The sequence below is a fragment of the Caenorhabditis elegans genome, chromosome I (assembly GCF_000002985.6).
Source record: "Caenorhabditis elegans chromosome I".
NCBI lineage: Eukaryota > Metazoa > Nematoda > Chromadorea > Rhabditida > Rhabditidae > Caenorhabditis > Caenorhabditis elegans.
This window is the reverse complement of record NC_003279.8, coordinates 364,205-381,909: the sequence shown is the minus strand read 5'-3', so window position 1 is coordinate 381,909 and position 17,705 is coordinate 364,205. Positions and strand designations below refer to the sequence as shown.

At 35.7% G+C, this 17,705-nt stretch overlaps 4 protein-coding genes across 6 annotated transcripts; 3 read left to right on the top strand and 1 right to left on the bottom strand.

Moving 5' to 3' along the window:
• The first annotated feature begins 7 nt into the window (after nt 1-7).
• Nucleotides 8-2,839, top strand: pqn-59 (Prion-like (glutamine/asparagine-rich) domain bearing protein pqn-59). Its single transcript, NM_058326.8, has 6 exons — nt 8-119; nt 440-644; nt 692-939; nt 989-1,305; nt 1,355-1,727; nt 1,782-2,839. Exons 1-6 carry the CDS (start codon nt 9-11, stop codon nt 2,664-2,666), a joined length of 2,139 nt encoding a protein of 712 aa, NP_490727.1. The 5' UTR covers nt 8; the 3' UTR covers nt 2,667-2,839.
• Nucleotides 2,837-8,339, top strand: R119.3 (DeHydrogenases, Short chain). Its single transcript, NM_058325.9, has 5 exons — nt 2,837-2,981; nt 3,034-3,207; nt 3,269-3,339; nt 4,392-4,712; nt 8,168-8,339. The coding sequence occupies exons 1-5, from the start codon at nt 2,841-2,843 to the stop codon at nt 8,220-8,222; spliced, it is 762 nt and encodes a 253-aa protein (NP_490726.1). The 5' UTR covers nt 2,837-2,840; the 3' UTR covers nt 8,223-8,339.
• Nucleotides 8,340-8,444: 105 nt separating this feature from the next.
• Nucleotides 8,445-13,640, top strand: icpp-55 (Aminopeptidase P N-terminal domain-containing protein; the record flags this gene model as incomplete). 2 transcript variants are annotated; one of them, NM_058324.5, is made up of 5 exons in its annotated part: nt 8,445-8,579; nt 9,203-9,293; nt 10,237-10,555; nt 11,149-11,486; nt 12,664-13,640. In NM_058324.5, 5 exons carry the CDS (start codon nt 8,465-8,467, stop codon nt 13,133-13,135), a joined length of 1,335 nt encoding a protein of 444 aa, NP_490725.3. In that variant the 3' UTR covers nt 13,136-13,640. The 2 variants fall into 2 exon arrangements, with proteins under 2 accessions (NP_490725.3, NP_001417605.1); NM_001430679.1 differs by having other exon boundaries at nt 8,465-8,579; nt 9,197-9,293; nt 12,664-13,409.
• On the bottom strand, nt 13,331-17,400 carry rnp-8 (RRM domain-containing protein). Of its 2 annotated transcripts, NM_058323.5 has the most exons (6): nt 17,231-17,400; nt 16,719-17,174; nt 16,314-16,379; nt 15,950-16,266; nt 14,701-15,257; nt 13,331-14,164 (listed from the first exon to the last, which is right to left on the bottom strand). In NM_058323.5, the coding sequence occupies exons 1-6, from the start codon at nt 17,389-17,391 to the stop codon at nt 13,970-13,972; spliced, it is 1,752 nt and encodes a 583-aa protein (NP_490724.1). In that variant the 5' UTR covers nt 17,392-17,400; the 3' UTR covers nt 13,331-13,969. The 2 variants fall into 2 exon arrangements, with proteins under 2 accessions (NP_490724.1, NP_001380158.1); NM_001393194.1 differs by having other exon boundaries at nt 13,615-14,164; nt 15,950-16,379; nt 17,231-17,393.
• Between the last annotated feature and the right edge of the window lie 305 nt (nt 17,401-17,705).

Sequence of the window (17,705 nt, the reverse complement as noted above, 5' to 3'; positions counted from 1 at the left end):
TTTTCAGAATGGGTATTAAAGGCGACAAAAAAGCTACCAGCGATCAAGCGCGACTTGCACGACTCACACTGGAAGGAAATTCCGGAAATGAGGAGGACATACAGTTTATGATCAAGACGGTAAGTCTCCAAGCTGGAAATGACGCTTTCCTGAAAATAGTGATCTTTGCATCACGCGAACGCTCGCCACACACCGACATGATGACGCACGTGACTTTGTTGTTTTGAACTTCTCTAGTGTCCGCTTTCAGTGTCAATAGGAATTTCGAATCGATAAGACGGGGCCAGATGGCAAATAAAAGGACAAAAGCAGGTGTCCGCGCTTGAGATGGTGCAGCGAGAGTAAGAGTACCCAGATGTCCTACTCATTTGGGCTAATTAAAGTGTTCGCGCATTCCCAAGAGGGGTTTTTTCACTGCTCATGTCTTTTTCATTTTCAGATTATCGAAACCACCGGATGTACACAAGCACAAGCTGAGATAGCGCTATTGGATACTGACAACAATCTTTACGGCGCAATCGATCACATTCTGGATGCTGGAGATAAACTTGACTCGTGGACTGAACAGAAAGGAGCCAAAAAGGAAAAGAAGAAGCCGGAAGAGGGCAGTTATAACAACAGAGGATTTGTAGCAAGAGGCAGAGGTTCGTGCTTGATTGAAATAGATCAAATATTGATATGTTTTTTTCAGGTGGAGGCACCGGTTTCGTCGATCGAGGAGGCCGCGGGCGATCCAATGGAGCTCCAAGAGAAAGCCGAGATAATAATCGGGATAACCGTGATAATAAGGAAGGAGCAGCACCACGCTCGACTCGAGGAGGATTTGAAAAACCGTATGTTGGACGAGGTGGAAGAGGTGGCGCCAGAGGTGGATATTCTCGAGCTGTTGCTCCATCATCAGCACTTGAGCCAGATGCGTTCACTGCTGATCTTGATGAGGTAAGAATTTTTTGAAGAAGGAAAATGACGAAACGTGTTTTTTTTTCAGAATCAGACTAAAGTGGATACCACAGTCACCGAAGTTCAACCACCAGTAGAGGAATCCGTCACCGCCACTGTTCCCACATCTTCTGCGCCGGCACCGATCTCATTTGCTGCAGTAGCAGCAGCTGCCCATCGCAAAGAAGCACTCCGAAAGCACCAGGCACAGAATCCTCAACCAGCAGCTCCGCCAAGGAGGAGTCTCTCCCCACAACCTCCACTTCCGTCAGTTGCACCAGTTAAAGAAGAGCCAGCAGCAGCGCCAGTATTTTTCGAGCCAGAAACTTCGCATCAGCCGGAGAAAGAAGATGGTTTCTTCCAAAAGTAAGTTGTTCTGTCCCTGTATTTAGATTATTAAAAATTTAATTTTCAGTGAATCATCAGTTTTGGCTGAGGAGCAGACGCCTAATGTGTCGACTCATCACGATGAAAATGTACAAAGCACCCCAGAACCAAATCAAGCATGGACCACTCAACTGAAGACGGATCTTGGAATAGGATTGAGTGAAGCACCAGGACTAGGATTATCTCCAATTCCAAGTGCAGCACCAGTCCAGATTATTCCTGATCCTGGAGTGGAATTTGTTGGCACAACTGCACCAACGAACATTCATGACTACTCATTTGGATTTGTTGAGGCTGCTCCAAGCCCACAGCTTCCTTCTACTGAATCCTCCGCTGCCTCGATCTCAAATGCCAGTGAAAATATATTTAACTCTTCTCGTATTATGCCGAAACAAGTTGAGGTGAGTTAAATTTGTTGCAAAGACGATTTATTCTAATTCTCGATTATTTTTCAGCCAGAAAGGACGTCAATTCCTAACGGCGATTACAACTTAAAATCGACTTCACCTCCATTGTCATATGGTCAATCTAACAGAGGATTGTCCTATGACACTTCGTCCGCTTCATATCAACCAACGGACAGGATGGCGCCGAACAAGTTCAACAATTCTGGACCACTTCCAACACAGCAATCTGCTCAGCAGCACCAGCCACAGCAGCAGCAGCAACAAGCCCCACAACAGCCAGTGCAGCAGCAGCAACAAACTCCACCAGCTCAATCACAACCGACTGGACATCCACAACAGCATCCACATATGATGTTCACTCAACAACTCCCATATGCACCATACATGAACAACTACATGAACATGTACAATCCAATGCCAGGAGTTCGAGATGAGCAATATACTGCTGCTCTTATGCAATACGGAATGGGAGTTGATCTTACAAGCTTGCTTCCAACTGCTCCTCTGTCACAGGCTGCTTCTGCGCAACAAGTGCAATCTGGTCAACAACGAGAGACTCATGGACTTATGGACTTCAATAAGTTCGGATCTCAAAGCTCTCGGGATCAGCAGCCACAGCAGGCGTCGAATGTTGGACCACCACCAGGGTTCCAGGCGACGAACTACATGCAGCAGCCAAACTTGTCGTCGTTGTTCATGCAGCAGTACTCACCTGCTCCACACCAGTTTACTCCATTCATGAACATGATGCCCAATGTTGGAAGCAGCGCTGGAGGTCGTCAACTCTACGGACAGGATGACGAGCGCAAGAGTTACGACAAGATGTCTGGATCGAAGCCGGCAGCTCAGCAGAATCAACATTCTCAATACCAACACAATGGTGGAAATCTTGGAAAATATGGCATGAATAAGCCGTACAACTGGAGTAACTAACCGGTTTTCGAAAGTTCTCAGTCAGCGACTTTGCTCCCCCTCCCTCTCCCCTCTAAATAATAAAATGATCTGTTTTATTTTCACATGTTCTTTATTTTCTACGGATTTCCAAATAAATGTACCTGATGTCTAGGTGTATCTATAAATATGCCTCCTCATCGGGCTTTCAGCGTAATGTCATGTGCACTTGTAATCGGGGCAACGTCCACACTGGGTAAAGCCGTCGTGAGAAGACTCGCGTTCACCGGCTACAAGGTCGCCGCCGCCGCAGACTGTCCGAATAGTGTGGGAAAGGTTGCAGAGGACAATATAAAGGTTTAGGCAGATTTTCAGAACTTGACAAAGAGAAATTCGGGAATAAATTCAGGTTGGAGGTGACGTCACAGCTTTCTCATTAGACGTGGCAAATGCCGAGCACAGGAAGGAGCTGATCACGAAAGTGGCTGAGAAGCTCGGCGGTCTGGACACTTTAATTATAGTTCCACCACAGAATGAGGTGCTCGGCGAGATTATTGAGACATCCGGCGAGGATTTTGATAAGGTTCGAGAGTGCTGAAATTTGAATTCCACGTGGAAAATTGACCTCGAAAAACCAATTTCAGCTTTTCGCCAACAATCTGACAACACCGTTCCGTCTTTCGCAAGCCGCTATGTCGACGCTCGCCAAATCTCAGTCAGTTTTTGGGTCTCGCCGCGAAAATTTCAGATATTATTTTTTGCTGGTAGAAATTCGAAAAATTCAAACTGTCTTGAAAGCCTATTTTACCGATAGAATCAAAATTATGTTTCTAGATTTTCGTGCCTGACTCATGCCTGCCTACCTAAACCACGAAAAAAGGGAAAAATAGGTAGATAGGCAAGTAGGCATGAAATCGTGCCTACCCTAGAGATCATGCAACTTGAAAAAATTGTAGTAAAACAAAAAAAGGATTTTCAAGAATGTTAATTTTTTGCTCACAAAAATGCCGAGAATAGGCGGTAGGTAGGTAGGCACGTAGGCATGAAGTCGGTGCCTACCCTAGAAATCACAAAATTTGGAAAAAAAATTCAGAAAACAAAAATAATAGTGTTTTCATAAATATGATTTTTTGCACGAGAAAAAATGCCGAAAATAGGAGGTAGGTAGGTAGGTACGGTAGGCATGGAGTCGTGCCTACCCAAAAAAATCGTAGAAAACAGGAGAAAAAGCTAATTTGATCTCTTTTTGCTCACAAAAAATGCCGAAAATAGGCGGTAGGTAGGTAGGCACAGTAGGTGGGAAGTCGTGCCTATCCGAAAAATCTTGAAATTTGGAAAAAATCGTAGAAAAACGAAAAGAAAAAAGCTAATTTGATTTTGTTTTGCACACAAAAAATGCCAAAAATAGGCGGTAGGCAGATAGGCGCGGTCTGCATTAAAAATCATTGAATTTTGAAAAAAAAAGCATTCCCATGAATTTTAATTTTTCACACAAAAAAATTTCAAAAAAACAGGCGGTAGGCAGGCATGTATTCGTGCCTACCTGCCTACCTAGAAATCATGGAATTCTAAAAAAATATCAAATGTTAGGCCGGTAGATAGGCACGTAGGCATGAAGTCGTGCCTACCCTAGAAATCATGAAATTCCCAAAAAACGGCAAAAAAATAGAACAACAAAAAAAAAATGAAAAATAGGCTAAAATAGGCCGGCAGGTAGGCACGTAGGCAGGCAAAATTTCCCGTCCAAAAAAAATCGATTTTTTCCAGAAACGGCAGTATCATCTACCTAACGTCATGTTTCGGCTTCACTCCATCAATCGATATGGGTCTCTACTCAGTTGCATCTAGCAGTGTCCTATCACTTACAAAATCCGTAGCTCAGAGTGCCGCGAAACAAGGAGTCCGCGTGAATAGTGTGGTGTCTGGAATGATTGAAGGAGACGGAACTGGTGCTGTATGGGATCATGCTTCTGGAGAAGAAGCTCGTCAGATTAAACAACACTTGGAATCGATGATTCCGTTGGGAAGACTTGGAAGACCGTCTGATGTTGCTTCTTATGTCGAATTTTTGGCTTCTACCAAAGCCAGGTAGAATTTTCTGCAAAATAAGAATTTGGAGAATTTGGAAAAAAATCCAAAAATTTGGAATCAAAAATCAAAAAACACTCAAATTTACGAAAATTTAAAGGATTAAAAAATTAAATTAAAAATTGTTTTCAAATAATCAAATTCTCTTTTCTGAATGAAAAAAATTTCAAATTCGAATTTGTAAAAAAAAAATTCAAAAATTATCGAAAAAATCGATTTTTTTCAATTAAAATTTGAAAAAAAAAACGAATTTTTATCGATTAGGAGTATAATATCTGAAATATTATTTAAAAATATAAATTTTAAAGATTTAAATATAAAAACTTGGAGAAAAAATCTGGAAGCAAGCAGAAATCTGTCGAAAAACTAAAAAATTCCTCTTTTTTAAGGAAAAAATCTCAGAAATTCTTTTAGTTTTTAAAATTTTTGAAAAAAATTCAAAAAAAAATTCCAAGAAATCTAACTCCTAACCAAAACTTGGAAAATTGTCAAAAAAAAATCCAAAAAAAAAAAAAGATTCTTAAATCGAATGTTTGGCTTCTACCAGAGCTAGGTAGAATTTTCTGAAAATAAGAATTTGGAGAATTTGGAAAAAATCCAAAAATTTAGAATCAAAAATCGAAAAACACTCAAATTTAAATACGAAAATTTCAAAAAAAAAGTTTGATTTTTTTTTAAAGTTTTTGTTTTCAAATAGTCAATTCCCGAAAATAAATCAAAAAAATTATCGAAAAAATCATTTTTTTCAAATAAAATTGGAAAAAAACGAATTTTTATCGATTAAGAGTATAATCAACAAATTCGAAATTTTCCAAAATTCCAAAAAGATTTCAAAAAATTTCAGTTTCTAAAATGCATCAGAAAATGTTTTTTTAATCAGAAAATTCAGGAATTTTCAAAAAAATTCTATATTATTATTTAAATTTTTAATATTATTTAAAAATACAATTTTAAAGTTCAAATAATAAAACGTTCGAGAAAAAAAACTAAATAATTATCTTTTTTTGGAAAAAAATCTCACTTTTCGGCTTCTAGCAGAGCCAGGTAAAAATTTCTGGAAAAATGTTTGAAAAAAATCCAAAAATTTGAAATCAAAAATCGAAATACGAATTTTTATCGATTAGAATTTTAAAAAATACAATTTTTGAATTTTTAAAAATTCAAAAACGAAGTCAGTCGAAAAACTAAAAAATTCCTCTTTTTTAAGGAAAAAACTAAGAAATACTTTTAGTTTTTAAATTTTTTTTTAAAGTCAAAAAAAAAAATTGAAAAAAGTTTAACTCCTAACTAAAACTTGGAAAATTGTCAAAAAAAACCAAAAAAAAGCTTCTTAAATCGAATTTTTGGCTTCTACCAAAGCCAGGTAGAATTTTCTGCAAAAATAAGAATTTGGAGAATTTGGAAAAAAATCCAAAAATTTGGAATCAAAAATCAAAAAACACTCAAATTTACGAAAATTTAAAGGATTAAAAAATTAAATTAAAAATTGTTTTCAAATAATCAAATTCTCTTTTCTGAATGAAAAAGTTTCAAATTCGAATTTTAAAAAAATTAAAAAATTATCGAAAAAATCGATTTTTTTCAATTAAAATTTGAAAAAAAAACGAATTTTTATCGATTAGGAGTATAATATCTGAAATATTATTTAAAAATATAAATTTTAAAGATTTAAATATAAAAACTTGGAGAAAAAATCTGGAAGCAAGCAGAAATCTGTCGAAAAACTAAAAAATTCCTCTTTTTTAAGGAAAAAATCTCAGAAATTCTTTTAGTTTTTAAAATTTTTGAAAAAAATTCAAAAAAAAATTCCAAGAAATCTAACTCCTAACCAAAACTTGGAAAATTGTCAAAAAAAAATCCAAAAATTTGGAATCAAAAATCGAAAATCACTCAAATTTACGAAAAATTCAACAAAAAATTGTTTTCAAATAGTCAAATTCCCTTTTCTGAATGAAAAAAATTTCAAATTCGAATTTTTTTTTGAAAAAAATTATCAAAAAAATCGATTTTTCATTGATTAAGAGTAAAATATTCGAATTGATATTTAAAAATAAAAAGCTTTAAAAATTTAAAAAGTTCAAATATTCGAGAAAAAAAATGCTTTTCTCAAAAATTCTCAGAAATACTTTTAGTTTTTAAAGTTTTTGAAAAAAATTCAAAAAAAATTTGAAAAAGTTTAACTCCTAACTAAAACTTGGAAAATTGTCCAAAAAACCGAAAAAAAAGCTTCTTCAATCGAATTTCTGGCTTCTACCAGAGCCAGGTAGAATTTTCTGAAAAAATTTTTTGAAGAAATCCAATAATTTAGAATCAAAAATCGAAAAACACTAACACTTACGAAAATTTCGAAAAAAAAAGTCCCGAAAAAATTCAAAAAATGAATTTTTTTCGATTAAGAGTATTTTTTAAAAAAATCAAATATAAAAACTTCGAGAAAAAATCTGGAAGCAAGCAGAAATCAGTCGAAAAACTGAATAATTAATTTCAGAAAAATTCTCAGAAATACTTTTAGTTTTTTAAAATTTTTGAAAAAAATTTTAAAAGTTTAATTCCTAACTTGACAAATTGTCGAAAAACCCAAAAAAGCTTATTTAATCGAATTTCTGGCTTCTACCAAAGCCAGGTAAAATTTTCTGGGAAATTTTTTGAAAAAATCCAAAAATTTGGAATCAAAAATCACTAAAATTTACGAAAAAGAACGTTCTTTTCCAATTTAAATTGAAAAAAAAACTAATTTTTATCGATTAGGAGTATAATATTTAAAAATACAATTCAAATATAAAAAAAATTCGAGAAAAAATCTGGAAGCAAGAAGAAAACAGTCGAAAAACTGAATAATTATCTTTTTTAAGGAAAAAAATCGCACTTTTTGGCTTCTACCAATTTTCTGGAAAAAAATTTGAAAAAATTTGGACAAAAAATCGAAAAACACTCAAACTTATTAAAATTGAATCAAAAAATTTAAAAAAAATTTAAACCGCAAATATCGAAAAAACGGGAAAAAAATTTTAAACATTGGATCGAAAAGTCTCAAAATTTGGTCACTTTTGGTAAAAACAGAAAAAATCTGAACAATTTGAGAAAATATCGATTTTTCTTCAAAATAAGAGGATTTTTTGTAGTTTTTCAGTTGAAAAATTTTTTTATCGAGAAACGTTTCGAAAATTTGAAGAAAAAAATCTCACATCCAAAATTACCATAAAATTGGAAAATTGATAATATTTTTTGAAAAAATACAATTTTAAACATTTAAAAAAAATTATCATATTGAAACAATCGAAAAAACTAAAATTTTTTGGTACTTTTAGTTTTCAGAATTGTTGAAAAAAAACTTTTCATCAAAAAAAAATTTTTTTAACCTAAAACTTCCGAAAAATTTCGATTATTCGGAAATTTTTTGGTTTTTTTCATAATTTTGTTTTCTAAAAATTCAAAAAAAAATCACTTTTTTTCAGGTACATCACCGGCGAGAACTGCATTGTTGGAGGAGGAGTCTCGTATCGATTGTAGATTTTTTTTGCAATTTTTCATTCATTTTTTAGACTTTTTTAGTAGGTTTTTCTGTTCATAATTGTTAAGTTTATTTTTTCTATTAATTTTTGCTCAATATAAAATCGAATTTTTTGTTTTACCTCCTTTTTTCTCTCGAAAATTCAGGTTCCCTGTTTCCCAAAAAATCTATTTTTTTCAGTTTTATTCATTTCTAAAAAAATTCGAATTTCCCTCCCACACAGATCAGATCCAAAAAAAAAATGCTCAGAAGTGGGCGGAGCCTACCAATGTGGCCATCGCGAATTCCAAATGAGGAATATGCGATGAGAAGGACGAATTTGATGAATTTACTCAAAAAAGAGGTCAAAACTGGGGGTAAGAGGCAGAGAAATGGCCTGGTGGCCTAGAATTCTGAAAAAGTTAGGCCATCATTTGGAAATGAGGATTTGCAGTACAAATAGGACTTTTTTAAATTAAAATTTTCTCAAAAATCCGAAATTTCGCGGTTTTTAATTGAATATTGGGATTTTTAAAGATTTTTTTTTCAAAAATTCGGATTTTTCAGATTTTTCCGTTGAAAACTCGAATAATTGCCAATTTTTGGGTAAAAATTCCAATTTTCTTTTAAAAAATTAATTTTTTTAATTGAAAAAAAAAATTAAGGCGAGTTTACTCTCAAAAATTTGGAATTTTCCGATTTTTAAATTTTTTTTTGAAAATTTGGATTTTAAAATCCAAATAAAGAGAATTCTCAAAAATCCGAATTTTCAGATTTTTTTAAAGGAAAAATTCTATTTTTCTCTATAAAATTAAATTTTTCCTGAAAAATGTTTTCCCATTTTTCTTGAAAATTTGATTTTTCTAAAAAAAAAAACGAAATTTTTCAGAAAAATTTATTCTACAAAATTCATCGTGTCGAGACCCGGTACCGTAATAAAATCACCATGGTGGCCTAGAAAACCATTTAAAAGTTAGGCCATGACCTCTCAAAGTTTCAGAAAAGCAAGTGGTCGTTGTGATGAAAGGAGCACGGAAATCATATATTGCACCGGATGTTCCACACGCGTTCCGACAGAAAAGCCATTTCAGGTTCGGTTTTGATGGCCGTGGCCGTGAAAATGATGAGAGAAAACTCGGCCACAGATTAACTTTTTAAGTTAAAAAAAGCTTTTTCCAGAAAAAAAATAAAAACTAGAGAAATTTTTTTAGATCCAATTTTCAAACAAATAAATAAATTTTAGAAAATTTTTTTTCTGAAAAAATCGAAGAAACAATCGAAAATTGGAATTTTTCCCAAAAAAAATTTCAAAAACAAGAATTGATTGAAATTCTTGGTACTTGTGTATTACATGCCCTCATTTTAATAGTAATTTTTTAAGTAGCAAAATAGCAATTTCTAAGCCTAAAAAGAGAAAATGTATATCACGTTTAATTTAAATGGAGAAATTAATGAACATTTAATTTAATTTAAAAATGAGGGCATGTAATACACAAGTACCAAATTCTTCAGAAAAAAATTGAAAATTTTTCAAAAAATCTAAAAAAGAATGAAAATTAATTTTTTTGTCAGAAAATATTTTTGTTTTGAAAATCAAAATTTCGCCCTAAAAAAATTGAAAAATAACCTAAAATTATCGAAATTTAAGCTAAAATTAATATATTAGTAGAATTTTTCTGAAAACATTTTTTTTTAATTCTAGATTTTCCCGAAATTTTTTGTTATAAAATTAGTAGAAATTTAACATGTTCTTCTTTAAAAAAAAAACTAGAAAATCAGGAATTATTGAAATATTGAATTTTTCAGGAAAATTTCGTTAAAAAAAATCATTGCCGCCGAAAATCGACAAATTTCTTTTTCTGAACGAAAATTAAATTATTTAAAAATTGAATTTGTTTTTTTTTTGTTCAACGAAAATAATAGATTTGTTCACAATTTTCGGATTTTTTTTGGGAAAAATTCAAAATTGTTTGATAAAAAAAATAAATTAAATTTTTAACAGAAAAAAATTTGAAAAATTTTTTTTTTTTGCAGATACCTAAACGGAATCACCACACCAGATTGTTATTACATAATGCAATCAGGAATATCCGAATCTTCAAAAGAAACAAATATTCTTTTTGCTGACCGTCGTAGTGCCTATGATGAGCTATGGGAAGGCGCCCTACCAACTGAATCCGAATGGGAAAAGACTGCAAAATTCACGGAATGTGTGCCGACTAGCCGGATTCTACAGACTTTGGAAAAAGTTTGCGATAAGGGAACTGCAGTGTTTTTTGATTCGACTTCTGATGATTTACTCTATAAGTTTGTACAGGCTAAAGCTAATTCTGTTCGGGAAATTAATCATTTTGTGAGTTTAGAGATATATAGAATTTGCAGAAAATTGTTCAAGCTTTGAAAAAAAAATCCGATTTTCGAGGATTTCAAAGTAAAAATTCAAATTTTGTCCAATTTTTAAACGAGGTCAATTTTTTTCGATTTTCTAGTGGAAAATTTGATTTTTTCTTGAAAAAAAAGAATTGTCTGAACAAAATAGGAAGTTTAAATTTTCCAGAAAATGGTTTTAGGAGGTTTTTTTCATCCCAGAATAAACATTTTTAATCTAATTTTTCAAATTTTTCAAAAAAAAAATTTTTTATTTACTTTTTATTTTGTTTCACCAATTATCAATAAAATTGAAAACGCTCCAAATTTTAAACTGAAAATTTTTTTTTCGAAAAAAAAAAATTTTTTAACGGTAAAAAAATTTTCCCAATTTTTACTGTTTTCGAAGCTTTCAATATTCATTTTTTTTTTAGGAAAAAGTTCTAGAAATTATTTTTTTGAAACTTTTGGAAAATTCCAATTTTTTCCTAAAAAAAATTTTTCTGAACACCCGAAAAATCGTTTTAAAATTTCAAAAAAAAAATTATTTTTTTGCCAATTTTCAAGTTTTCCTTGCAGATCGAACGTCGCCGAGTAATAAAATCTCCATCCGAAATGAGCTCAATGCGTGACGTGTGCAACGTGGGAGCCCAGACAATGAGCTCAATGATATCGGGATCACGTGATCTACACAACGAGAACGCGATTTGCGGGCTCTTGGAGTTTGAAGGACGTCGTCGTGGATCAGAAATGCAAGCATATCCACCAGTGATTGCCGGTGGTGTTCGTGCCAACACTATTCACTATTTGGACGCAAATAATGACCTAAATCCCCGGGAATGTGTTCTCGTGGATGCTGGGTGTGATTTGAATGGTTATGTGTCAGATGTGACACGTTGCTTTCCGATTTCTGGATTGTAAGTGCTAAAAATTAGTGATAAAACCCCAAAAAATTAAAAAAAATTGAATGTTTTCCCATTTTTTGCTGATTTCGCCCACAAGTCTATTTCTACGAAATCTTGCATTCCAGTATTTGTGGTGACTCAAATGAAAATTTTTCTCAGAATTTCAGAAATTACAGAAGTTCGGCCAAAATTCAAGAAAAATGGGGTTTTTCTAGAAATTTTGAATATTCCCGTTTGAGACACCACAAATCATTCTGGAATGCGAGATTTCGTAGATATGGATTTGTGGGAGAAATGGGCGGGGCTATTCCAAGATGGCTAAAAAATTACGCTAAACATAGAAAAAAAAAAGAAGAGGCACCACCGAAAGGAGAACAGGTGAAAAAGGAGAACAGAAACCACGCCCATTTTTTCCGTGCCGCGCGCAAGTTTTTCTGCAAATTTTTATTTTCAAACGAGACAACGAAGCTCCGAAATAACACGTTGATGATAAAGAACACGATATGCGTTATTTCGGAGTTTCGCTGTCTCGTTTGAAAATAAAAATTTGCAGAAAAACTTGCGCGCGGCACGGAAAAATGGGCGTGGTTTGTGTTCTCCTTTCTCCTTTCGGTGGTGCCTCAAAAAGAGTCTTTTTTGCACTTTATTCCTTTAAAAATCTCCAGAAAATTCAGGAAAAATGATTTTTTTTCTGGAGATTTTGAAAATTCTAATTTGAGTCACCACAAATTCGAGAAAAAAATGTTGTTCCGTAGAAATGGAATTCAGGGTGAAATTCCCAAAAAATTACGCTATAATGAATTTCAGAATTCAGGAATTGATTTTTAAAAAATAGAAGATTTCGAAGAAATAGATTCGTGAGAGAAATAGGCGGTGCTAATCACGGAGTTCTCCCCTTCCTCAGTGAATTTTTTGCGCTCCATTGACAATCGCCCGCCGGACAACGCGTGGGAAAGTCGTGTACTCCACACGTACAAATGCATTTAGTTTTACAACTAAAATCGAGCCGCGACGCGGCACCAGATATGGCCGAGCCAAAATGGCCTAGTTCGGTAAACTCTTCCATTCCAATTTATGAGGGAAGCCAGAAATCCGTGGATAATCGTTTTATATAAAGTTTAATATAATTCGAACGAAATTTGAAAAATCGTTTCAAAAAACCTTCCCAAAAAAAAATTCGTTTTTGCAGCTGGTCAGACGCCCAACTATCCCTCTACGAAGCGCTTCTCTACGTTCACGAAGAACTGCTCACCTACGCCCACTCAATGGAAAAAGTCCGCCTAAGCGCCCTGTTCCGCCGAATGAACGAACTTCTCGCGGCAAGTTTCACCGAACTCGGCCTGATTCGATCTACGGATCACAAGGAGATGATTCATCAGGCGGAGAAGCTGTGTCCCCACCACGTCAGTCATTATCTCGGAATGGATGTTCACGATTGTCCGACAGTATCCCGAGACATTGATCTACCACCGAATGTGCCATTTACCATTGAGCCGGGAGTGTATGTTCCGATGGATTGGCCTGTCAAAGAGTTTCGTGGCATTGGATACCGTATCGAGGATGACGTGGCGACTAGTGAAGCTGGAGGGATTGAGCTGTTGACTGCTGCAGTGCCAAGGGATCCCATCGAGATTCAGAGGCTCATGGGAACGGCCGAATAATTGTTTGAATGTGGAATACCGAAAGAATTGAGAAAATATTTTAGAAATTGCTCCAAATTTGGCCCTGATTTGATATTCCTTTGTTCAAACTTTTCGCTAAAAACATTCTCATTGGAGCGCGTTATGCCATGTGGATTTACGAGATTCAGTTTTACACATTTCTGTCGGTTTTTTTGCTGAAGATCTGCATTTTCGTGCCAATTGAACATTTTATTATCCAAAATTTTTTGCGAAAATTTTCAAAAAAATTAGTTAACTTTACACGAAAATCGATAACAATGATGAAACTCGTTGAAAATCTTAATCTCGTAAATCGACATGACTTTGCGCGCTCCAATGAGAATGAGGCTGGAGTGGCGGAAAAATAATAATTTAGAAAAATAAATATTTTCTTTTGAATTTTTCGGGCCAAATTTGGAGAGATTTCGGTACTGCGCCTCAAATGTTTTTTTTTTGTTTCTATAGTTTCCTAGTTTGTATTTTTTTTTTTGAAAAAACTCGCATTTTCATTGTTTTTCCTATCATTCCTATCAGAGGGGACTCGGGGGAACACAAAATTCAAAATTCACAGAAAACTAGGTGATGATGTTGCTGGAGGCAAAAGAACAAAAAAAGATAGAGAGGGTGGTGTTGGTGGTGGTGGTGGCAATATAAAAAATGAAAAATATAATAAAACAGGAAACGATAAGGCAATAGTGGGATAAAAACGGTATGAAACATCATTCAAACTGAGATTCAGCACAGGAATACTTGGGATGATGTGTGTATGTGTGTGGAGAGAACGAGAATTGCGAAAATGCAATAAGATTATATTATTGTATATGTGATCTTCTCCTATATTTGGAGCATTGTAGCTCCTGGAGCAGCAGCCGGAGCAGTAGACACTGCTGGAGTTGTATTTTCGATGATTGAAGACGCCTCGTCGAGCAGCATCTTCTCGTCGGCTGTAGCGTGTGGGCAAAAGTCCGACAGATCACCGACCAAGTGAGCAATCGATGGAACTGACGAGTGACGGCACATTGGGTATTCCTGGAAAAATTAATTAATTCATAAATATTTCGTGAAATTTTTAACAAATTATATATTTTTTTAAAGTTTCGCTTTATGAAATTTTTGAGTCTTTTGGCTCAATTTTTTCAACAAAAAAAATTAAGTTTTTCTGCAAGTTAAACAGGTTTTAGTATAATTTTCGCCACATCTGACGCGCATGGGTCTCGCCACGCGGATAACAGGTTACTGTAGCTCGTGTCGATTTACGGGTAATGCATTCGATATTTCAACCTTGGCAGCAAATTTTCAGAGGCACCACGTTTTCAAGTTGTTGGCACGGTGCCAGATCCGGAATCGCACCAGATCTTGAATCCGTGGTGCCTCTTTCGTTCTGCTCCCTTTTCGTGGGGCCTCAAAACTGGCACTTTGGGAATACATTTTCCGAGAAGCAGAAACTTCGAAAAAGGGGGGCGGGGCATAAGCAGTCACGCCCAGAAAATGGACAAAAATTTTGACTTTTTTGAACTTTAAAAAGTTGGGAATTTTTTCGGTAATTCAAAAAAAAGCCCCCGTACCGGAAAAACGAAATGCTTCTTCTCGGAATTCGGTGCTGCCGAATGAGAATTCGACGGAAGACGACTATTATTAATGTCGTCGTAGTTGATTTTCGGCTGCTCAACACATTTCTTCTCCGCGTTTTCGTTTCCTTCGGATAAGTAGGTTGGTGGTGGTCCAGTTTCAAAAACATCATCCTCAGTCTCGTGGAACTCCATTGTCTTTGGTTTGATCGGTGAGAACTCGGGCGACGCGACTTGTGCAGTTGATAGGGATCCACTTTCGGCGCGAAGACGTTTCAGCGGAGACCATGGTGCCGGTTCGTCATGATGATCGATGTTGGTTGGATTGATTCGGAGATTTCCAGTTGATACAATCATATCCGACAACTCGTCGTTCGTCAAATCACGCTTCACACCGGTTGTTGGTCCCAAGTGTTTTGTGATGAATGAGCAATTGTCGGTGTCGATTGGTGAGAGACTGTCGAAGGCCGATTGAGGTACACGAAGGCGACTGTAAGCGAGAACTGCCGGATCGTGTGGAGATGCGATTTTGTCGTCGTAGTGGCCGGATGGTTCTGGAAATTGATTTTTTTTGCAGAAGGAAAACCGAATTTTGGAAAATTTAAAATGATTTAAGTCGTTTTTTTTTAGAACTTTAACGAAGATTAAAAAAAAAATCGACGTAAATGAAGGAAGCTCGCTGGAAAACCAAGGTGTTCTGGCTCGACCCCCCCCCTCTCGAAAATTTTGGAAAATGGCGGGAAAAAATATTTGAAATCGCAAGAGGAATTTTCACGCAGCGCGTTGAAAAAGTGCATGCATTTGCGCGTGACGGTGTTTGCACAAAATACACCGAGGGGTCGAGCCAGAAACTCGCTGGAAAACTGAAAAAGCACGAAAGAAGTTAAATAAATGGAAAGCTCTCGTAAATCTACACGAAGCAAGCACGCTCCAATGAGAAATTCTTCGGGCGCGCATTTGAAAAAGTGATTAGCACACGAGAAGTCGAAAATCAAGAATTTTAAGTAAAAAATACCAAATTGTCTGCAAAAAAATGGTCAATTGCTGAGTATACTAGCTGCGTAAATCGATGAATTGACGTTTTTCGAGAAAAATATCCAAAAACTTGCAATTTCACGTGAAAATCGAAAAAATTATAGCAATTTTTCAGAAAAATTGAAATATCGCCAATTTTCGCGTGAAACACTATTTCGGGCGTATTTTCGAGAAAATTTGTTTTTTTCCCAAAATCTCCAAAAAATATTACTAGATTTTGAAGCATAAACAACTGGCGACGATGTTCTCGGGTATTGCTCATAGAAAAGCGATGGATTGATAACCGAAAGGTTCGGACGCTTCTTCTTGGCCACCTCATCCGCGTTTTGCTCCGATTGTTGTCTCTGAGCTATCTGAGCCAAAAACTGTTGTGGGGACAGCTTCTGTCCTGTGGTTGCTGCTCCGCCGCCGGCGTGGTGGTGGTCATCTTTCTTAATCTGCAGCTCCATTTTCCACGTTGGCGGGCCATGCTTTTGATCTTTTGCTGAATTCGTACGAGAACGAGATGTGCTTGTGGATTCACAAGGTCTGAAAAAAAAACCAATTTATTGATTTTCAAAATAATTCAAAAATACTTTTGATAATTAGCGAACGGATCCGTGGGGGTGCTCGAGCGAATCAGGTTGGCAAGGTTGTCGAATCTGAATTTTAAAAATTAGTTTTCTTTTTGCTTAAACAGATTAAAATAGACTGAAATTCGAAATTTCGCCGATTTTTCCTTTTCGCAGCAGCTGGAACACTTTGTTGCATATTCTGGTCATATTTCAACAAAAAATAGTGTAAAAATATAGAAAATCACTTGATTCGTCTGAAAATAAAATCTAGTACATCTAAAACATTCTAGAACATATATGGTGGAAAAATATTGATTTGCCGAAAATAATTGCCTGAAATGTGCCTAAATCAAGAAAAAACTGCTGCGCTACGGGAAAAGTCGGCGAAATTTCAGATTTTTTAGCGAAATTTGGCGAATTTTGCACCTTTTGGCTCCTTCCACATAGTCATCAAAGCGAAAATCGATGGGATTGAAGCCCGAATACTGCTGCACTGGATGATTATCGAACAGAGTCATTCCCGGGTACGTTTCGTTCGGATACTTGTTCTGATTGTACTGATTGTATCCACCGGCGGAACGTCGGCGTCCATAGCCCCCGCCGCCACCATTGAAACAGCCCGTCGAGTTTCGATGACCACGTGGATTCGGTGGAAGGTATGATGAAGCCTGTGGGTTCTGGTTTCGGTACTCGGGGAACGAGTGCTCTTGACGATACGAAGAATTCCCGGAATTTCCCTGATGTTTGACCTTCTCGAACATCGTTGAGATGGCCTCGCTGTTCGCGTGCGAACTTTCTCGCAGTGGACGAATGTGCAGCTGACGGCCGTGAAGAGTTGTTCCTTGAAAGTTTACGAGCACCTGATACAGGCCTTGAACAGTTCTGAAAATAGGAAAATTAGAGATTTAGATGAGGAAAAATGGAAAAAAAATGCCAACTTGAAAACAATGAGCGCGTGACGGGCGGCTCCATTGCGAACGATGACCTTCTCGACGTGAGCGACACGATTGAACACCTCGAACAGTTCTATGTCGGAGATTGTCGGCTGAAGACCCGAAACGTAGGCGGTTCGGTCGCAGCGATCCGCTTGACCATTCATCCCTGCAAAATGATGCAATTTTCTAAATTTTTGTTGGTTTTTTAACAAAATTTTCGTTGAAAATACGGAAATAATGCAATTTGTCGGTGGGAACTAGAAAAAATGGCCAAAATTACCGCAAAAATCGTTTAAAAAACATGAGAACTGGTCGCACAAATTCGAAAAATGAAAATAAGCGCGCACTCTTACCGTACTTGTTACATTCGGTGTGAGACCCAAACAAAAGTTTGATGCACGCGCCTTGAAATTTAAGCATTTAATTTTCAATGTTTATTCAATTTTTAATTGTTTTAAATTATTATCTTGTAGAATTT